The following is a 24,012-nucleotide window of genomic DNA, read 5'->3' on the forward strand; positions in this document are numbered from 1 at the left end:
CTATCAATATATTTAAGCACCTTGGTTTGTTTATAAAACAACAGGCATTCAGGCAAACAGAAATAAAGTTTGATGTCGTTTCGTATATTTAGGCTTAACATCCTTATGTAATACGGATGTTATCAAGGAGAAGACTTTTGCTTGAAGTGACACCCGAACCGCTACTTGGTTTACACTTGAAAGAAAGGTTGTGGTTCGACAGAGAATTAAAAATGGGACGCCTTGATTAAAAGATGAAAAGGAGATAAAACTAATGAGATGGTTTGATATGTGGAAACGTCACTATGAAGTTCACACGATTTAAAGCATTTTTCGTTCTTTTTTTTTTTAAAACCTGTTCAAAAAAGTGGTTTTAACCAAGGTTTAAATTATGGTTTAAGCCACCTTGGTTTAAACCAGCCAACCCTGACCAAAATACAGAATATGGGATAAAATATCTACCAAAAATCGTCAAAATATGTAAAGTGGTATTGGAAAATTTAGTGAGAAAACTTCGTTATATTCATTTTTATTATATAGATATACGAATATTATTTTTCTTATTATATTTATTTGTGTATTTATTACTTTCACAACCTTATATATTACTTTTCTATTCACCTTACCTTATTTGAATTTTCTTTTAGTACCACTTTTAAGCAAAAATATTTAAGTTTGAGAAACCGTGAATTTAGTTGCATCTCTAATGACAAATCTTGATCATTTACAATTTGTAGTGTGTTGGGTGAAACTGCAAACGAAGGTTAACCATAAATTGATCAATTGCATGTGCTGAAAACAATGGTTTAGGGAAAAAAATTTAAGAAAGCTAGAATTCCACTCCTATTTAGGTAAGAATGGGAGTGTTTTCAGGTTGTAAATTATGGAAAATGTGGTGGTTTTGGTATGGTATGGGTTCTATTAAATAAGATTCAAACATCTGTGCATATACATTATTTCGTAGAAGAATTTCGTAATTAAAAAAAAAAAAAATCCAGTAAATAGACATTGACACTGAGATTTATTATTATTTGTCCTTTTAAAGAATTCGAACTTTTATATTTTTCAGATTGTGGGTATCGGCCTGAGGAGCGTCTTTGAACTTATTAGAGAAAGTCGGTCTTTACATCCTCTGCTATGTACCAAAGCTTTAGGCGCTCTTCTGGATGTTATTCAGGGTCAACAACCGGAAGGACTGAAGACAGAACCACCAGAAGTAATAGGCAAGTACATTATAAATGAGTTAATATCTTATACTGTTTTCTAACCTATGCATATTTCCGATACTACGTTGGTATTTTTGTTATTTGAACAAATTAATCTATGCAATATGATAATCTCTGTATTGAAAAATATTGCAATTTTTAAGACTAAAAATTGTTCTGAGATAGGTTTATGTATTTTGAAGGTATTGGAACTTTAAGTTGACTAAAATTTTCATCGTGTATTTTATCCATTTTTTTTTTTGTATAATTTTAATTGTAATTGTTTCATTGTGGTTTGGAAGATTTTTTTTTTAATTATTGCTTTAGTTCGATTAATACATAATATCCTTTTCATTCTTACTTAGTTATTCATACATTATTTAGTTTTGACATTTTTTTCTACATATGTAATTCGTGGTTATGAGAGAAAAACTTTTTAACCACCTGTTTTTATCAAAATCTGTGAGCGTTAACCTTCCATATAAATTACAAATATAAATACTGTTATTACAATATGATTTGTTTGTTCAATTCATTTTGTTAACCTGTACTTTTTCTTTCTTTTTTAGATCCATTGTTTGATTTGTTGTTGGATTTAGCAACGTCACACGGACCTGAATCTGCAGCTGCTAATGATGGAAGCCATTTAACAGCAGTTGCGTGTGCCTGTTTACTAAGTTTAGTCGTAGTTCGCGGTGACACTGGGAAGCTTCTTAGTGCAATGGCTGCTTTACTCATGTGTCCTAGAGCATTAGCTTCACAAAATATTCATGTAAGTACATTTTTAGACCTAGTAGTTGGTGCTGAAAAACGTATATGACCACGAGATAAAAGTTATTTCCGCTTAATAAAGTCAGTACGTTACATTTATAGAAAGTAGTTACTTCAAAAAGGAATGTAGAAATTTCTTGTAATTGCATTTTTCCTGTAGCATTTTTTCTAGCAGTAATAAAAGGCCTGTATATGTCTTAAGGTAGGTTGCCACGCTGCAAGAATCTTGTAGCTGTCATTAAAAATATCTTGCAGTCGTACATTATTTCTCCGTGTAAACATAGTCTTGAAAGGAACATGCAACAATTTTTTCATCTTGCAAGGAGTCAAACCATGTGCAACTTTCTGGGTTGTCTTGCTTTCTATCTGCTATCGCCCTCCCATACGATGGATTCTTTTGGACGGTGAGGGGAAGCGCGCCAAAATACACGTTTTTAATGAGGAGGTTCACTATTTGTCCACTAGAGTGCAGTGCTGCATGGGTGGAGATATCTTTCTTGCTTTCAAAAAGTTGTAATGTGTAAATAATAAATTGAAAGATGGGGTTACATGATTTTTTAATGACACCTACAAGACTCTTGTAGCATGGCAACCTAGCTTTCAAGTATGTTTATAAATCGATACTCATTTAAAATAATAATTAACTTCATACAGAAAACTCACGCTTATCGGCGTCAATAACAGGAGGAAGCGCGATTAAGAAAAACTACGAACAATCTTCAATAATTTAAAACGCACAGTATCTTCACTTGAAATTAATTTCAATTACATATTTGTGTTTTACGTCACGTTGGCTCAATGGTAGAGCGCTTACCTCTTGTGTATGGGCTCCCTTGTTCGATTCCAAACCAGGTAAGTTTTTTGGTGGACAGCATTGTGCCATGTCTATGAGTTTTCTCGGATTACTTCCGTTTCCTCCCACATTCTTATTCCACCATTTTTTCCATGATCATTCACTTACCTTGATCATTCGTCTGTCAGCCTAAAAGGCATAATTGTGGGACGTTAAACTGAAAGAAAGATGTGTATCACGAAGTAAAGTAATCAGCTTCAGTGATATGCGAAGTATGAAGACATAGAGAATGAAATTGATGTGATATACATATATTCCCCGCATTTATCGTATATAAAAAGCAGCTTCAAGTGTGTGGAAAACACATTAAAATGTATTGTAGATTAAAAATGCTTACGAAACAATAGACAGAAAAGGTAGGAAAAAATAAAATACAAAGAATGAAACGATTAATTGAGTGAGCTTTGTAAACTGGTCACATTTTCTAGTAGTTTACTGCTTTTCACCACCAACTTATCTTCACTGTAAACCACTAGTACTATATTCACTCTCAAACACAAATGTGTGTGCTACAGCACCGTCCTGTTCTCCAGATATGTCCTCCTGCGAATTTTTCTATTCCCTAAACTGAAGTTAACATTAAAAGGACGACTTTTTGACAATGTTGAAGACATTGAAGCAGCTGTGACAACGGCGTTGCGAAACATATCACAAACTGAGCTGCAGAGATCGTTCTGCTTCTTGCGTAATCGTGCCACTCGCTGTATTGACGCAGGAAGGGGATGTACTTTGAATAATAAACAGGCATTCTTACGTTATACTTTGAATAATAAACAGGTATTATTACGTTATCTTTGTTTGATCACAATAAAATCAGTCTCATTATTTAATTGTCGGATGGTGTATTTTTTCCAATCTCATGAGCTTCATCAAGGAGATATGGTTAAAATATATTTACTGATAAAGTATCATGAGTTACTGAAAAATTAAAGTAAGATTACAGTAATAAATGTATTATTAAAGTTTATTAGGAAATAACTATTTAGGAATGAAATTGACTTTTATTTGTTCTGCACTGTTTTCGTTGTAGATGCCTGCTGTTTTAACAGCACTACAGAGAAGTGTGCATGGTGTGTTATTGGGGAAAATTATTCGACCTGATTGGATGACTCATGGCGTGCCAAAGAATTCTCGTATAGATTCATTTCATGTAAAAATGAGTGCAGGTATGTGAATTATAATTTCCATTGAAATGATCGTTTTGTTGTGCATGTATACTCCCTCCTATCAAATTACATGTGATAGAAGCTTTAGGGTAAGAACCATCCTCTGCATATTGAACAACAGAAGTGGCTTTTGGTCATTGTTACGGTCATATTACGTTAAAATTGGATCTAATTAATTTCTTCAGAGGGCCAAATGACGGTATTTTCCCCCCTAACTCAACTGATTTTAGCTATATGAGTCTTATATCTTCAAATATTCGATTTACCTTTTTGTAAAAACTGTACTTGCTATATTAGAAACAGAACCTAACGTTATATAATAATAGTAATACAATCCTACATTATTTTATCGTTCTAATTTTAACATTAGAAACCCGTGTGATAGTTACATATATATGAAGGTTTAAATTATGTTTAGCTGACGCAAAATAAAATGTTTTTCAATGTGCATTACTATTATTTAAAAACCTTAGGTAACAAGGAAATCTTTAAGAGCAAGAAGAGGGCAAAATTGGTTAATTTTTGCGTTTCAGTTTCGGCTTATTTTCTTTTCGAGAAAAGTTTGGTTAGCCAAGATGATATGTGATTGTTGGATTATAACTTCTATCGATATATATGTAACACGTATCAGTAAGTAACTGCAGGTGTGTTGTTTAGCAATGTTGCCAGTCTTGTATTGTCCATTTTTTAAAGAATATGTGGAGTGTGCTATTGTCTTTATCATATAGCTATAATAGCATTACTTTAAAATGTTACTTTATTGAGGAGTTCAGTTAATAGACTTTTCAGCAAGGTATAAGCTGTGTGACAGTTGAAGTAGGAAAATCAAACGAGAGGTGCAAGTTGCAAAAATTCCCGTCCGTGAAAAAATGATGTCTGAGTTTTTTTCAAACAGTTAGTGTTGTTTCCTATTGTTCATGTGAAGTGTATATTTGGTTCAATAAGAACTAGTGTTACGCTTAATTAATACCTAAGCTTATTGTTTTATATTGAGCTAAGAATAATTGTAATAATAATAATTATTATTTCTTTGCAGTTGATACTCATGGGACAGCATGGACAGCCAAAGCATTGGCTAGCGATGGACAGTTTTTATATTTGTATAGTTCGAAGGGATTGTATAAAATAGGATCAGGGTATGGAGGGACAATAAAAGGACATATCTATTTACATAAAACTGATTTCCACACAGACGAGAGAGGATGGTTAGGTTATGCAAATGTAAGTATAAGAGCGTACCTGGATTCTAGATAATTATTGTCTCGTACTTTGAATTTTTAAGATATGAAATGAACTTCAAACATTAAGTTTTTTAAAGTGTTAATTTTAGAAGTATCCTTCTACATGCCATCCTATTTTCTTTGTATAAGCAAGTATATTTGAAACATGTACGGAGTTGATCTAGTGTTTGAAGGAAAGGGAAAAACGATGTAAAATTGGAATTGAAAGAGAAACCTGTGCGGACTCGCACCAAGTAATTACATATTTCATTAAATAGGCAGTTCCTTAGAGACTTAGTTTTCCTAAAATACTAACCTTTTCCATCATGTCTTCTAGTAGATTATTTTTGGAGCTAATTTTTGTAGTTTCTTCAGAGTTATTTAATAACAATTATGGGCCAATACGATGAGGATAGGCATCTTGACCCACTCTTGTTTCCCCTCACTTTGTCATTATACTAGTTCTTATATTGTCATTTGTGTACATTTATTATCACTTTCTTAAGAAACAAGGGACATCTTATTTCTTGAGTCTTGTGGGTTATGGTACTGTCAGGTTTAACGAATTCCTTCAGAGAAATGACAGGACAGTATCTTTACTAGAAAGTTTGGTATTTATTTAATGTCTCACATCAATTGCTATGACAGTCAAAGATCTATATAGGCTCTTCACTACGTATAGAAAAACTCGCATTGATTTAAGGAAAGTTTTATTACTCCTGATCAAATATCGTTCCACAGGATAATTGAGGAGTTTGATGTAATAAGGGCGTAAGCGAGTTTACGCCCTTTTTGCATCAAACGCATTTGTGGCTTTTGCCATGCTTGTTTAGCCTCTTGACAACATTTCAATTCAATATCGGAATATAATGCTGCATATTACATTGTTTTATGTAAGAAAAAAAAAAAAAAAAAAACAACTAAAATTTTCAATATCGTTTTTTTCCAACTGCATGTTTCAGACTTACGACCTTATTGCATCAAACTCCTCAATTGACGACTGACTTGCCTACTTTCTGCAGTTTTTTGTGTTTGTGAGTAAAGCCAAAGTGAAAACTCACTCTTGTAACACCATACGGCATGCAGTTGCGTCTCTGTTTTAAGTAAAATATTGCTGATTAACCAAAATATTAAGTCCCTTCGTTCCAGGAAATTAGTTTATTTCTAAATGTAATAAGTAAAAAAATCTAACCTCGTAAAATGGATAACAATAAACAGAAATTAGCTTAACGTCATACTGTAATGAAGAAAGAAAAGGCTGTTGCATTTCGTAAATGTTTTTAGAAGAATATGTCTGTAGAATAGAGCACGTCAGTTGTTTGATTATCTATGAGCGTACCTGTTCCCTTTTCTTAACGAAGCTTGATTAAGTGCATAAAATAATAATAATATTATTATTATTATTATTATTATTATTATTATTATTATTATTATTATTATTATTATTATTATTATTATTATTATTATTATTATTATTATTATTTGTTCTATATGAAGAATTCCAAAATAACTGAAAAATAGTTTAATGACAAAATCATTAATGCATTGTTTATATCAAACCTGAAAGAAATCTGAATTTGATCATGTAGTTAAGACCTTACATAATGATTTCCTGACGAATAATGTTACGCCATATAGTATAGAAGTTCTCAAGAAAACACATAGCACATAAAATACAAGTAGGAATTTGATTTGTCAATTTCTGTAACAGTTAACTTTTTCTTATTCTTTTATTCCATTAATATTTTGTATATTGTTATTTTATAATTTTATAATACACCCAATATATTAAATTTTCTTTTTTCTTTAAATAAATAAATAGTTTAGTTATGAAGCTCATCTATTTACATAAATTAGTAAGTAGATAAATTAATGGAATTTTGAAATGTTTAGGCGCTACATACATTGAATTGCTTCACTTACTAATTTACCTGACTAGTATAATGTAAATAAAAAGAAATATACTTGAGTGACGACTTACAACTTAAAATTAATATACTATTAAACCGTAAGTTTCCCCTGTTAGCGAGGGAAATTTTTCTTATGTTATTATTATTGAAAGAGTGCATGGAAACTTAAGTGATGGAATGTTCACTTCTGGTGCAAGCAGTACTTGGTTCGACCCCAGGCGCCATATTGTAATTAATGAAAGACTGAGACTGTTGTTTACCATAGAAGAGTTGCTAGTTTCTTAACATTAATCATTTGACCAATATATTCTAAGTTTCCCTGTGGATAATAAGAAAGTACGGACATTTTTAGTACTGAAAATTTCTTTGTTCATAGATTTCAATGTAAAGTTTTAGCTTTTTATAACTTATGTATAATTTAGTAGTCTTTTACATTCTACATTATCACTATTTCATGTATCTCTGTATTTCATATTTTAAACTTATTCATCTTTGTTGAATGTCTAGTAGGGCCGCGGTGGCTCAGTGGTAGAGCATTCACCTCTGGTGCATGGGGTCCTTGGTTCGATCCCAGCTCGCGCCAGATGAACTTGGTGGTGGTCAAACAACGTGTGCGTAGGTTTTCTCAGGGTTCTCCCACTTTCTTAATTCCACCATTTCCTTCATTTCTTATCAACAGCATCTCCTTTAGCCTAGCCGGCATAAACGTGGGACGTAAAACTTCAAAGGATTTAATTTCAATTTGAATGTCTAGTGTGCAGTGATATTTCTAACTGGTTCTAACCTTTGTGAATAAGTATGCTGTTTATTTTATGTTTGTACGAGGTGTGATCAAAATCATTTTATTAGAAACAAAGTAATAAGCTTACAAGAAATTTGATTTAATCTCCTTCAAAGTACTGTCCTTGGCTAATAATGCACTTATTCCAACGTTGAATCCATGATTGGAAGCATTTCTGTAAGGCTTCTTTTAGAAGGGCGTTCAGCTGCTCTGTCGTGGCTCTCTCAATGTCAGGAAAGGTATCAAACGTTTTCCTTTAGGCACAGTTTTAATTTTGGGGAAGAGCCAGAAGTCGCATGGTGCTATATCTGGAGAGCACAGCGAATTTGGACGACAGTCAAAATATCTTTTTTGGGCCAAAAATTCGCAGATCAAAAGCAAGATGTGGGACGGCACGTTTTCGTGGTGAAGAAGGAAGCCATTTGCTTATTTAATCGGCAGTGAAAATGCATTTACGGACCCATACAAGATGTTTAGTTCTTCGGAAAGCTCTCGAATAGTCATTCGCTTGTTTGACCAAATCATTCGTGCCACTTTTTGCACGTTTTAATGTTTTTGACGTCGAAGGACGTCTCGACCGTTTTCAACCGATTCCTTGCCGCTTTTGAATCGCTCATACCACTTGTAAACAATCTTCAATGCCTCTGCTTCATCGCAATACACTGATTTTGACATTTCGCGAGCTTTTTTAAGCAGCTTAGAACAAAACTTAATGTTGACGCGCGACAGACATTCTTAACACGTCCTCACCCTTTTATCTCTGGAAGGCAACTAACATGTCACAAGTCGTTGAAACTCGACACTGACTGTACTAAAGGTTTAGGGTTCTGGGCTTACTAGTTAAAATGGATACAACATCGATAGATGGTACTGTGCAACTATATTCACCGTACATTTTGATCACACCTTGTACTTTCTGTAGTACCTGCTTTATTTCAACTAATAGTGATGAAGGAAATAGTTTATAAGATGATATGGCCAAGATTATCTCTTTAGCGTTCTACTAAGTCAATATTTACTAACTTTTGTATAGTTCCTAAACTTTCCTGCGTGTTAAGTAAGAAGTTATTATTCATTTATGGTTTCCATTGTTTCAATTTTGTTTTCGCAGAATTCTTTATACTTCAAATCATTTAGCAAACGAGGCTGTGAGTTACTAGTCATCGACAGAGAAACTCTTCGTGTTTCTGATGTTGTGGCTTTAGAAGGGAGAGACTGGGGTTCTTGTGTGATGTTCACTGACGGAGAGAATCTGGGACTGATTACATCAGCCAAAGAGGTTAGTTTTTTTTGAATGTGTTTTTATTATAAAGTATGTGCTTTGTTGCATGTATTTTCATTTAAATTGAATAGGTAATAAAAACTGAAAACTTCAGAATTATGTTAGTATAGCCATGAAAGAGTTAGTATTGGTACAATTACGGTTTTCGGTTGCGCAAGAGTGTTCAGTAGTATCAGTTATGTAATAGAAGACCCATATATTTAGTACTTAAATTTGATGTCGCGGTGGCTCAGTGGTAGAACGTTCAGCCCTGGTGCATAGAGTCATTGGTTCAATCCCAGGTGGCGCCAAGTGAGCTTTGTGGTAGACAAACACTGTGTGCGTGGGTTTTCTAGTAGTACTCCCGTTTCCTCCCACTTTCTTCATTCCACCATTTCATTCGTTTCTCATCATCACCGTCTCCTTTAGCCTCATCGGCTTAACCGTGGGATTTAAAACTTGAAGATTTCATTTAGTACTTAAATCACGTTGCCGAACCGATATTTATATTGAAAATACATCAACTATCCAGATAGAATGCACACGTCCGTTTTCTTCTTAAGAAAGTAATATTCATCTTAAAAACGTTATATTCCAACATTTTCTAGTCAAAATTAGGGAACAACTAGAAAGACATGTCTGTTTCACGTTGTTTGAATGAAGCATTTATAAACGCAGATACAGTAACAAATTATTGGTTTAAATGAATTAATTTTCTTAACGTTAGCACCACGTTCAAAATAATGATTTAATAATAATTCGTTATTTTGAAGGTAAGAAATTAGATACTAAAGTGGTGACAAAGGGCCTATACGGTTTGCCATAAGGACCAGACTGTCACGTGATCAGGTCAAAAGTCACGTTGCATGCTAAATGAGTCTGGAGATTAGAAAACCAGATGTGAGATATTTCAAGCACGTAACCCCCGCGTGAGGCAACCTTGGTAATTCGAAGAAGATGCTTATACTTTATCATTATCATTGATTTTACTCAAACAACTTGATTTTAGTCAATGTTCTATCCATATTTACCTTACGTGCTATACTTCATTTTCATCTCTTCCGTTATGTGTTTCCAATAAGCTTTCAATTACCCATCTCCTTATTATGGAGATATGTGGACAACTTCAGTTTTTTCATTGGTTTTCCATTGACTTCAGTGTTCATGTTTAACTTTTTACTGTATTCCATCCATTTTATAACAATTTCTTTTTTGAATGTAGAATCTAGCCTGTTCTATATTTGAGCTGATTTTCAGCCATCTCCCTCTTTCGGTTTTTAAGATAAGCGGAGAAATTATTTGTTTTTCATCGATTTTCCATTGATATTAATGTCAATGTTTTGTGCTTTATGACTATGTTCCATCCATTTTAGGATAATTTCCTTTTGGAATATAGAATCTACATAGTTTTTTCTACATTTGAGTTGAATTTCAGCAATCTTCCCCAAAGTCTGTTCACATCATTGCAACCGGATAGGCACTTTAATTAATTTATTCAATATGTATTCTATAGCATCCAGAAGCAAATATTTGTCAACGTAGTTCACATAACTTACTTCCAAGCCGTATAAGATTTTATTTACGTTATATAATATATCCAAGCTACATGTACAGAACCGACACCTGCGGCATCATTCTATAATTCAGCTCTTTTAGGTGCGATATAGTATAGTAGAACCTGTATGAATGTCTGGGTTTCCGCCAAGTGTTCCGAATTTTTGTCCTGGTGTGGTTCAGAATCCGTAACAGTAGATTGCGTCGTTTATAACCTAACTCAAGGTGTATGTCGGTCACGAAAGTCACGAAGGCCACTAAAAGGTCACGAAATCAGAAAACGGTCATGAAAATCAAGAAAAAGTCACAAAAGTTAGCTTTTGGGTCACAATTTTTTTTATCTGTATAAATATAAGTACAGACTGGAAAATTTTGCTCTATAAAACGTCAAAATTCATCACCAAAAATGTCTATGGTCGGCTTTAGACCTACCAAATTGCAAGCAAAGCACGCTTCTATCGCATGCGTGAAAATTCGGCCTAATTCGCACCCAAATTTGCTCTTGAGAATGTTACGAAATTTTATGGTCTGGTAAAGAAACGGAACGAAATTTCATGTTGAAATTTTAGTAGACACCCTGTAACTACTGGGTAATAATGTAAAGCAATCAATTAGTCCATGATATATTTAGCTCTTAAAATTACATTAAAGTATAAAATTTAGTCATTATCCTATAGATCGCTTTGTTTGAAGAACAGATAGATAACGGTAAACATATGGTATAGTTTTAAGCTTGTAAATATATTGTAGTGTACTGTATTTGTAACACTTAATAATTTTATTTAAAGAGCTATTCTTCGGTAAAAATCAAGCATATTTTTAATTTATTAATGTTACTTATTTTTTAATTAATGTAGGATGGTTTTGTGGTGAGAACTCTGAATCCAGCCAATAAGCCTGTGGTATCCTTGAGTGAATTACCGTTGAAACTTGCACGCAAATGCCTGGATGTATTTGGGACTGCAACATTTGACGAAGAAAGTTCTATTCACACGATACGCACTGGATTTGAGGAAGAAACTGCAATGATCGCAGCAGGAAAAGATTTTGGTTTGATTAGAACATTGTCCGGAAAGGTGAGCTTTTAATTGTACAGTAATTATCCTTGTTACTTGTGTGTTATTGAAAGTATAAAAATAGTAAAATTTGTTAACGTTTTGTATAGCGTTTGGTAGTGTATTCACCTCATACAAAGCCAAAGTACATATAGCAATATACAAGATGTTTCAAAACGAATGACCTGATTTTAAAAGTCCATATATATTGATAAAAATATACTACAAAAATTGGATAAATTGCAAAATACAGAATATTTAAGTTTTAGCTATGCTATTACAAATGCTTGCGCGGCGAGTAGGCTTTCCCGGACTCCGCTCAAACGTTTGCCGAGTTGTTTCCACCATTTCATCGGAAGTGCGAGGCCGACTTAGACTCTTACCTTTGCACAAGCATCCTGTCTCTTCATATTGGCGATACCAACGACGAATGTTTTTGGGTGCAGGCGGATCAATGCCAAAACGCCGACGAAAAGCCCGCTGTACCGAAATCACTGACTCAGTCTTTGCAAACTGCAGCACACAAAACACCTTCTGTTGAGCGAACGCCATCTTCTGACTGATTGCAAAGTGAGAAGACGCATTGACTGACATCTAACGGCGATTTTCTGAAACTAGGCCACGCCCATTTAAACAACACTCATTTCTTTGCCGGCACGTCTCATGTTCCGTAATTATTACCGTCCAAGATCAGGTCATTCTTTTTGAAACACAGTGTATATCCACAGAAAAAAATGGTAATTTTAAACATTTTTTTCTACCAGAAAAAAAGTACAATAAAAGAAATGCCAATAAAACAATTAAACCTCGCGTGAATGTGATCTAAGATACTTTGGACAAACAGGATGTATAGTTAAGGTGAAATGTAAACAGCTTACAAGATTAAAACAGTCAGAACTTCATGATTGGCACAAGACACACTAAAAAAAAAAAAAAAAAGAAAAAAAATGTCTGAAAAGCTTCAGTTATTTTCAGATCAGTTCATAAATATAGGAGGTTATTAAGGAAAGGAATAGAAATAAAATTACGTGATATCATCTTTAATAAAGAAAAAGATTAAGTGAAATTTGGAATATTTTATTACAATGAAAATGTGAAGAATAGGAAGAAATAACAAGTATCATTAAGAAAACTGTTTATATTATAAATTTGAATTAACCCTATAATACCCCGCGTTACATATATGTAACATTGGGATTTTACTTCTTTATATTGAATACAATGGTGTTTTGCTGCTAATGCCCACTGTGACACATCTGTAACAGTACGCTCAACACCACCTACTGGATTATTGCTGAACTTCTTGTCATTTTGTCCTCCCAGAAGTACTTGAAAGCATATTTTTTTGATTCTATGATATCACACTCTGGGTATTATAGGGTTAATATTTGGTTGTTACATGTTGAAAAATAAAATTATAACATTGTAATAATTAAAACTTTTTTTTACAAACTATTTTATGTATTGTAATTTGACAACAATACATTTGGATGTTTTCTTGTGGTGACAAGAATTATCATACAATAATAGCTTATGGTATAATTTTGTTATATGATGAAAGAAAAATCAGAGAAGGAAAAGAAAAAGATAAAAAATACTATATCACAATGATTCTACAATACCCTAAATTAGACAACTTTGATGTTAAAGACACTCAATTGTCTTTGAAAACACCAGTTAAAATAAAACACGGATGGGACACCAAATTTTTAATTTATTTAATTACAGGCAGCAGAGTTTGATTCAATCTTGTTCACAAATTAGACTCCTATGATTATTTTTTTAAAAAATCAAAGTTCTAGCAAAAATGTTCTTTTCATTTTATGAAAGTATATTTCAGAGTAACTCAGGCAATCAGTGGTAAAGGTAATTAAATCTGCTTTTTTATGTAGAAGGACGTATATTGGTAAAAATAAGAAATAAATTTGATCTGGATCTTGTTTTAAGCGAGGTTAGATTGTTGAAGGCAAAGAGAAAGAAAGACATTACAACAGAAGTTTCATTTGAGAAAAAGTGATGTGTTGTTGGCAGTACAAATACGTTCAAAATCCTTTACCATTGCGGTAGTTATCATAAGCCGAAGAATTAAAACAGTCTGCTAAACTGTTGTACGGATCGTGCATCACCTAGTTGAACGTGCGCAACCTGACGGCTCTAGTCCTTCGTGGGAGTTTAGTTTATAAATCGTTCGTAAATTCGAAGAAACGCTGCAATATTGTTCTGCCAAAATAACACCCGTAATTATCTCCTGTGAAATTTCCTGTTATAAATAACGAGCGTCAATTACCCGCTTCTCTGAGTTAAAATAAGAAAAATTAGTAAGATGTTCCGTTAGTGAGTCACTTTTTATTATTACCATTACCATCTTTTACTATTACTCTCTGATATCGGTCATTTTTATGTATCTTCCCCCTCCCCTTCCCCCAAGTTGCGGGCCTGAATTTTAATTTAAACGAGTTCGGAAGTATCACTGTTCATCAGCGACCCCGAAAACTATGGATTGCACACTAATATCGGTCATTTTCGATCATTTTGAAATATTTCCCTCCCCTAAGTTGCACCGTCAAAGTGAAATGATAAAAACTATCCCAAGCCCAGATCTCATCTATGTTGAAAATTTGATCGAGATCGGTCGTGTGGTTCAAGAGTTAGTAGGTCACAAACGTAGTCACTTTCATTTATAAATGCATGGCCAACGGACATCCAAATAAGTAAAAATGCTCTTATAAACATGGGTCCGATGCTGCTTCGTTGCCGAGATATAGGGTGTTCAAATATCGAGTCCCTCCAATAGGAACCTTTTGATATCAGCAATCATATGCTAACGTATGGACGTCTAGTACTATTTGAAAACATAACACTTTGTACCAGGTTGGCAACACTGACAACCCAATGCCCTCAAGTGTTGATTAGTTCCATTCTCTATGTTACTGTAACTATATTAACATAGGTATAATTCCACTTGATTGTATTATTCCTGTAATATTGAACATTTCCATTCACTTTCCCATAGTGAGCCATAGGAGGGACTCGATATTTAAACACCCTGTATCATGGAAACGAAGCGGCATCAGACCCACGTTTATAGGAACATTTTTACTTATTTGGATGTCCGGAATCACCTCGCCACTTTTGGCCATGCATTTATGTTACACCCTATATATATGTATATATATATATCCCTCCGGTAAGGTACACCGTCAAAATGAAATGATAAAAACCATCGCGGGCCTGAACCTCATGTATGTGGCAAATTTTGAGGTTCAAGAGCTATTAAGTTTTATTTATTTTCATGTATCTCCCCCTCCCCTACGTTGTATCGCAAAGTCAAATAATAAAAACTATCCCAGGCCCGAACCTCATCTATGTTATCGAGGTCGGTCGGGTGGTTCAAGAGGTATGAAGTCACAAATATAGTCACTTTCATTTTAATATTATAGATTTTTGATTAAGAGACTGCTCAAGTTCTGTTAGGAAGTTTGTTAGATAAACGTTGCTCATCTTTAAGCTCGATGATAATATTGATGCTTATTTGTTTCAGATATTGGGCCGCGGTGGCTCAGTGGTAGAGCGTTCACCTCTGGTGCGTAGGGTCCTTGGTTCGATCCCAGCTCGCGCCACGTGAACTTTGTGATGGACAGACATTGTATTCGGGGTTCTCTCGTTTCCTCCCACTTTCTTCATTCCACCATTTCATTCATCTTCATCATCATCATCGTCTCCGTTAGCCTAGCCGGCATAATCGTGAGACGTAAAATTTAAGGATATCGTTTCGTTTTTTTTTGTTTCAGATATTGTATTGTGGAAAAGCATCTAGCCTTGGTATCAAACAGGGTGGTCTGAGAACTGGAAAGTGGTCTGAACTTCCTGTAACCAAATCTCCCAAAGTCGTCCATTTTGCTGTTGGTCACGAGGGATTGCATGCAGTGCTTGTAGCGGAAGACGGAAGCGTTTTCTTCGTGGGAACTGCTAGAAGAGGAGAAGATGGAGACCAAAGTAAGATATTGTATTTATTATCAGTGAGGAGTTCTCTTTTAAATGTTTAATACTTATTCTTATGTAGACAGTTAACTACTCAAACAAGACCTATCCCATTAATTTAATAAACGTATTCTTCTTCATAATTCCATATCAACCACGTGTACGTCTATAACAGCTATAATCACTATTTCAACCATCTAGGCAGGGTGTCTACTAGTCTGGAGAACGTGGAAAACCAGGAAAAGTCAAGGAATTTTATAATTTCTGGAAAAATCAGGGAAAAGCCAGGGAATTTTCTGTATATTCTGGAATTTTTTGGTAAAGTTAGTTTTAGTCCATTGCTTTTACATTTTATCTGCACAATGTTTGGAAAACAACTTTTCGTTACAGCAGAAGTCATCATACAATGAAGGACTTCTGAAAGGAGTTGGCAACCTGAAGCTCGTGTTTTCTGATCTCCAAGTTAAAAATGATCCTCACGTACCTATTGCAACCGGTGACCTCCAATAATGTTCTAAATTAACACTTGTTCTGATCTTGTTGATTTTAATGTAGCGATAAATGAGAGCATAACTCTGTATGGTTAACTCTAATCTATTATATAAAAGAGAACGCACAAATCCTTTGTTAGCTCATCACGCTAATACGGCTGAACCAATTTCTTTCATTTTTGGGGGGTTATTAGGATTTGGACCCTAGATGGTTTTTATCATATCACTTTAATTTTTAATTACCAGTGTCTTGAGATAATTGACCATTCAAGTGTCCATAACGTACAAATCCTTTGTTAGTTCATCATAGGTATAAAAATAAACGTATTTATATGCAACCCGCATGACCGTGTCACTCGGCGGGTTAACATAAATGACAGGCGCTATAATGTTAACATTTACTGCAATTTGAAAGCGAAAAAGTAAAAATTATCTAAGTAACAAAGTTTATTGCGTTCCGGGGTGACCGCAGCGAAGCGGGGTGAACGCTGCTAGTTTATAATATAATGCTTACCTACATTAGTTAGACTTAAAACTCCTATTACATTTATTCCATATTCCATTTTCAGTGCATAAAATATCTATATTAGTTGTATTGAAACAAGGCGCGGAGAGGGATAGGTTATAAGGAGAGATAGATGGCATTGTATTCAAAAATACTTGTATTTAGCAATATTGTTATTGCCAGGAATAAATAGATACTTATTTTTAGCGTTGTTCATATTTTTATAACAGCTGTTCCAACTAAGAAAACAGATATTATAAAACTACAAATGTTTAGATAATAGTGGTTACTTAACTTCACTAAAATATGGTCTGGAAAATTTTCTGTTTTTACCTGGAAAAGTAAGGAAATTTTATTTGTGTGAAATAGTAGACACTCTGCTAGGCTCAATTCATTAATACAACCTAACTTCCATTGCAACTGAGTAACTATTATTAACGTAAACATAAACATAGTTACTCTCTTCAATTGTCTCTTTAAAAACTAATACTTGGTTCGATAATTACCTAAATAACACCTTGTCTGAAATACCTTGCTAAAATTAATATATAAATCCTAACATCTTTTGATGTGTCACAAATTTGACTGAATAAAGTGACCGTAACAATTATTTCATACTGTGTGGTTTCGATACCTAGAGCATCATTATTTATTTCATATTTTCAGATAAAGCACGTCGTCAACCAAAGCCCGTGAAACCTAAGAAAATGATTAAAGTAGATGGCCAGCATATTGTGCATGCAGCGTGCAATAATGGAACCACAGCTCTCGTAACAAAAGAAGGAGAATTGTTTATGTTCGGAAAGGATACAGCTCACTGTGATCATGCATCTGGTATGTAGTTATTAGAATCTTCATGCTCTGTAGCTTATTCTGTGCAAGTCTAGAGTATTTTTTACTCGGTTTTTTGATGATTGATTCTTGAGCTTTAACATTCCTTTTCTGCTCCCTGGATATTTGACATGGATTACAGCTTAATATGGGATCCGAATCACATGAACAGCAACCAGGAATTTTATTCAGGAAAGTGAGTGTATTATGATTACTGCGAATGGCAAAAGAAATTAACGTAATAAACAAGTTCCGGAATTGAATTTAAAATCGATCCAGCATCTGTCCGTTGACAGCTTCGCCAATAACAATCTGAATACATATAAAGCTATGCGCACACAAACGCTGTTACAATGCAAATTGTGAGGTAATTTTAACAAAACGAAGTTTTGTTCCAATCTCACCACAAACAATCGTAATAAATCACAATATTAAGAGTTATATTGTAAGCAATAACTTCAGTAATTTGATTTCACTGAACATAATATGAAACATAGTATAGGCGGAATGTGCACATAAGGAGCACCGAGGAAAAATCCTGAATTGATTACACATATGGTTTAAGTCACTATATTTATATCTTTAATAGTCGCAATCTACATACATACTTATGTTGTACAATTTAAAGAAAGAAAAAAACATATAAAATAATTGAACTGAACCTAGATTGCGGGTCCTTCTATTTATCGGCCGTCTTCTGCAATGACGTGACGAAGCACCGCCTACGGGTCTAGAACCCAAGCATAAAAAGTAATCTCGAAACCCTCGTTTCATGCAAATTTTTATTCATTTCATCTGCACATATATTCTCATTGGCTGAAGCATGATCGTGACACATAAGTAATGTCTATGAAAGTATATTATCGCTCGCTCTAGTTCCCACGGATGAGGTTCAAACATTAACAAAGAGTCTATTGTAACGTAAAATTAAAGAAAATGCAAAAGTGTAAGCTAAATGCACTACTTTAAGTCCAGTGCACAAAATAAAATAGATGTTCTAAAAATTCGTTCATAATAAAGATCACTGGAAGTGCAATTTTATTTCTTAGTCATACGCTTAAGTATGAGATTTTAATACACAGGTTGATGAATATCGTTTGACCATGAGCTGACATAAAGATATTTTAGATGTATCTCAAGTCATAATGACCTTATGGTGTACAACGTGGTGTTACTAGTTCTCCCATGCCTTCCACTTTATTTCATTAAGTCTTTCATAATCACTTGTGTTTATCATTTCCTTTGATCTACAAGCCATGAGACGTTAACTTAAAAGGAGGCATGGTGGCTCACTGGTAGTGCGAAAGGTCCCTGGTTCGACCCACGTCATGCGAGTTTGTGGTAGGCAACGTCGTGTCATTGGGTTCCGTTTTCGTGCCATTCCACAAGTTATTTCATAATCGTTCATATTTTATTGATTGTCAGTTTTTTCCTTTAGCCTAAAGGACATAAAACGTGCGACGTACGACTTGAAATTTCGTTTCATTTTTCATTTCTTAACCGAAAAATTTAATACATTTTTCACGTATTCCGTAAAGAAAAGATTGCCTAAGATACGGTTGTATTGTCTATAGGATCATCAAAACTCGCCAATTAGAAAGCCATCTATATCCATTTTACAGCTTTTGAAAGTACAAAACTTGCTGTATGTGAAAATATAATAATGATGGTGGTCTCTGTGTCTGGATTCGCGTTTTGACCCTAGTTGGAGTACTACCAATTTAAATTTTATGAAGTATTAGGATAAGGAACATTGTTTTTTTTTAAAGGCACTATGTTTAGTCGAAAAATAAGAACGTAAGTGTATCGTGTAAGTTTGAGAAAGAGAAAAGATTAATTCCGATGGCTTTAATCATAATCTAACGGAAAGAATATTTCTTTGCAGTTAGTCTTAATATCATTGTATTGTCAGATCCGTGCTATTCGATTTTTTAAAAATAAAATTTCTTACTTGACCATTTTTTTTTTTTTAGTTCGAAATATTCATTAAAAATATATTGTTATATAGTGACATTAAAACTAGTATCTTAATTTTGGCAGCTTAAAAAACAGAATAAGTTTCTATTCAAAAGTTAGTGATATTAATTGTTTGTATTTACTTTCAGGACATGTGACTGATCTAAAAGATGTTCATGTTACTCAAGTTGCCCTAGGAAAAGCGCACACTGTTGCTCTTACTAATAAAGGTCATGTGTATACCTTTGGCATAAACAACAAAGGACAGTGTGGCCGTGAGTTTGTTGCACCAGTTAAGGAAGGTAAGTTCAATAGGGAAGAATAATTGTGTTGTAAATTTTGTATTTTAATGAGTTACGTGACTCGATTGTCATTTCTATCATTATGATTGCTACTTCATGTTTTATTTAAATTTTTGTGTCGTTTTGTGATCAGGAAGTAGAGTATGTATTTTGAAACTCAGTTCTGGGTTGATTCCATAGTTGGGAAGAGAGAACCGTATACAAATATTTGAAATACGTATTCAAATAGTTACGGAAGCTAAGCAAAATCCTTCATTGATCGTGTCTTTGAGTTTTGCTGTTGTAGTTTCAACTATTTACTCTGCAGCCTTGTTCACCGCGTTAAGTCAGTCATATGAAGATCGAATCACTTTATAAGCATAATTTGCACTTCTGGTGCAACGGTTCTAAAACAGAAATTTTCTAAAATATTAGCGTTAAGAACAAAATCCAAAAATGAGGGATTTACCAATCAATAGCTTTGAGTAGCAGAATACTGTTCTTCGCACGGGAAGAATACGTTCCATTTTGGACATAAAGGGGTGAATTTGGATTTAAACAACATCGGGATTGTCACTGTTCATCAGCGACCCCGAAACTATGGGTTCGACACTAATAACGATCCTTTCTATATATATATATATATATATATATATATATATATATATATATATATATATATATATATCCCCTTCTCCTCAAAGTTGAATTTAAACGGCATCACAGGTATCCTTGTTCGTCTCAGTGACCCCGAAAACTATGGATTCAACACTAATATCAGTCATTTTCGATCATATTTATATAGCCGTCCCCATCCTTACGTTTTACCGTCGATGTGAACTTATAAAAACCATCCCAGGCCCGAACCTCATCTATGTTGAAAATATGATCGAGATTGGTCACGTGGTTCAGAGAGTTATTATATCATGAACATAATTACTTTCATTTATATATATATATATATATATATATATATATATATATATATATATATATATATATATATAGATTGAGCTGAATAAAATCATATGCGTAAGTGAAACCTCATGCGTAGTTTTCAAGAAAATGTGGAAAAACTAATGTCTTTGTAAACATAAAAATTGGTACTATACGACAGCCGTACCACTGTATTGAGGTGAAACTAATAGTGAAATATACCTTTAAGCTCTTCATTATGACCCTACCAAGACCACAGTTCTTAATAAGGCTAATGAGATATAGCTTAACATTATCATTAGCTCTTAAAGTTTAATTTCTGTTTAACTAAAATATTGTCTAAACATAAAACATATATCACTCGATATATCATATCAAGCTGAACAATACAAGATGCTTCTGGCCACATTTTCATGTCCAGTTTTCGAGGAAAAAAAAAACAAACACTTTCGTGGCGATATATGTCATTCGTTTGCCAATGATAATTGAATGATATTAGTTTAATATCCCTAAAGGTTATATACGTGGGATATTAAACTAATATATATATACATACATACAGTGGCGGATCCAGGATATGATGAAGGGAGGAGCTAAACCATAGTTTTCAGCTTTATCCAATGTAAAGCAGAATTGGAGCTCATTTTATCCAGTGTATACCGATACATTTTGTCCAGTGTATCGCGCGTATATATATATTAATTGGTTGATTGATTGATTATAATTTTGAGTTTAATGTCCATTTCAGCAGCGATTCTATATGAGACGTTTACCTACTGATTAACGTAGAATTTGAATCACATGAGCTCCTGCCGGGAATATATATATATATATATAATATACAGGGCTTTATCATTTATAGTGTCCAACCGTGATAACTGAGAAACCATAAGAGGGAGAAAATCGAAACTTTGCACGAAGCAACAATAAGGAGGGAGACATCTTCGCACGTATTAAACAGAAATATCCAACAGTTTTGTCAGCCAAATATAAAGTTTTATGTTTCTTTCAAATGGCACTACGTCAGATTATTGCGTATTTCAAGTCAACATGTCAAACGGAAACTTAAAAATACCTCGTTTATTATTCAGTGTTGCAAACTAAGGGTGTTATAGTATCACAAACATCCAAAATTTGGAAGCCTCTATCAGACATACAGCACAAAGAAGAGAAAAGTATAATGCACAACGATAGTACATTGGCGTTGAATTCCATGGTCATGGTATGGCTTATTTCAAATGAATAGGAATGAAGTTACCAGGGCTTGACAATTTGAATTTTTTTGAAAGGCTTTATTTTGAAAAAATATTGAGATAAGTATCATATCTAGTTACTTGTGCGGTTTACAATGAACGATCAAATTATTTTGCCGTTTACAACACTTCGATATCTCAAACCGTTCCGGAGATATGATAAACATTGTTGAAGTTCGCAGCACTGCTTAAATCGTATAATTGCGAGAACTTATTTAATACAGCTACTAAAAGCTATTGCTGTATTACTATAAAAAGAGAAAGAAAACAACAATCATTTTTAATATTTTCCACAAATACGCTATTTTCAGCAGTGTTGCGAACATTTTTTTCTTATGCCATACCGTTTCTTCCTCCTTCAAGTATATTCAGTTCAAATTTGAAGTCATTCTGGCTAGTGGTTCTTTTGTTACAATGTGCCTTTTGAAAGTGGAACTTTAATTATAATCACCCTGTAGTTCATCCAAGTGCACAGAGATTTTCAATAGGTGTGAAGTTCAGAATACCGTTTAAGGGAATATGTTATCTCAATTCGTTGTGGAGATGCGGTAAAAATTGTATTTACACTTACCAAGAAATATCGTCTTAATGGTATAGAAGCAAAATAAATCAAAAATCAATTTAATATGACCCACAAATACGCCATTTTAAGGAATTTCTCAAATTTTGTCATTTTTCTTCATATCTTCCGAATGGTTTGAGATATCAAATTGCTCCCTCCAGGGAGATATCAAAACCCTCCATTTTTTTTCGAAGTTTATGATACTGTAGCTCCTTAGATTGCAACATTGCATGACAAATGTGGTACTGTAAGTTTTCGTTTGATATGTGGTTTTAAAATATGTAATAACGTGACGTAGTGTGTACTTGAATGTTGTGTTGGCAACACTGTTACGGTATCATAGAGTATGGCATATAATGTCCCTCTGCCGCTATTTGTATAGTACAGAATTTTAGCTGTTTTTGTCGATTAGTTTAAAAATTACAAGAGTATCAAGATAATATATATATTTCTTGCTGACGTCTTGAACTTTTAAAAATAAGTTAATATTGTTTATGTTACGTTTTACTCCTAATTTACAGATGGATAGAAATAATTATTTTTGTGTGTCAGTAGGTCGCCTGGCATGATCGTAGCTTTTTGTTTTGGGTTGTTTGCACTGCATGATCACATTATATAATAGAAGTACTCCTTCCTTTTATATCTACAATATTTATTCATTGTAAAGTATATATCATACAAGAAACCATGTCGCACTGAATATTGTTGGAGCTTGTACATTAAGCCTTACCTTGATAAAAATGTTTATCTGTATATGTACTTTTATTTTGTAGCGCTTTCTTTTTTGTTTTTACATTTGTCAGGATTATTGTGTTGTATTAAGGTGCAGGTTTCTTTTCTTCTCTTTCTCAATGCTTTAAATGTGTACACTTGGTAGTGATTTTTCATCATATAACGTCCTACGGAATTTTAAAATCTAGAATATATTTACTAACTGGATATTTTTTAGCTTCAATATCATCATATAACATGTCTTATAAAGTCAGAAAAAATCTCAGATTAATTAAGTTGTGCTCACTTAACTTTATGCATGTGTGTTTTCCATTTAAATTTACAAACTTAAAATCCAAATTACTTAACTTGTGACAAGCAAAATTTGCATCTTTCACTCATTTGAAAGTGGCTTTGAATTTAAAATTACAAACTCTTCACTGGGAAATGGAAAACGATAAATTGTGCACACTAACCTCTGCTGATGCGTAGGTTCACTTAATACAATAATTTGTTTTCCATTTTCTTTATTCCGGCCTGTAGCTCGCGGCATCGTACTTTAAGTAGCTATCTAATTGTCTGTCAGTGCCGAGCATCAAGTACTGCAGCTTCATTGGAGAATTGGAAGAGCATCGTGCATCACGAACTGCTACCGCCGGGCAGAACGATAGAATTTGACCTGTATTGTCGACAATTAGTGCGAGTGCACGTAGCAATTCAAAAGAAACGCTCGGAACTGGTCAGCAAAAA

At 33.7% G+C, this 24,012-nt stretch overlaps 1 protein-coding gene across 10 annotated transcripts in view; it reads left to right on the forward strand.

Moving 5' to 3' along the window:
- hiw (MYC binding protein highwire) overlaps positions 1-24,012 on the forward strand; it is a 638,413-nt gene that overhangs the window by 18,738 nt on the left and 595,663 nt on the right. For all 10 annotated transcript variants that reach the window (XM_081727817.1, XM_081727821.1, XM_081727823.1 and 7 more), the window contains exons 4-12: positions 1,049-1,202; positions 1,754-1,956; positions 3,839-3,974; positions 5,011-5,195; positions 8,997-9,164; positions 11,558-11,776; positions 15,547-15,751; positions 17,399-17,566; positions 19,669-19,821. In XM_081727817.1, the coding sequence (XP_081583943.1) occupies positions 1,049-1,202; positions 1,754-1,956; positions 3,839-3,974; positions 5,011-5,195; positions 8,997-9,164; positions 11,558-11,776; positions 15,547-15,751; positions 17,399-17,566; positions 19,669-19,821 (1,591 nt within the window). The remainder of the gene's footprint in view (positions 1-1,048; positions 1,203-1,753; positions 1,957-3,838; positions 3,975-5,010; positions 5,196-8,996; positions 9,165-11,557; positions 11,777-15,546; positions 15,752-17,398; positions 17,567-19,668; positions 19,822-24,012) is intronic.

This window comes from Thermobia domestica, chromosome 10 (genome assembly GCF_964235325.1).
Source record: "Thermobia domestica chromosome 10, izTheDome1.hap1.1, whole genome shotgun sequence".
In the NCBI taxonomy this organism is placed as follows: Eukaryota; Metazoa; Arthropoda; class Insecta; order Zygentoma; family Lepismatidae; genus Thermobia; species Thermobia domestica.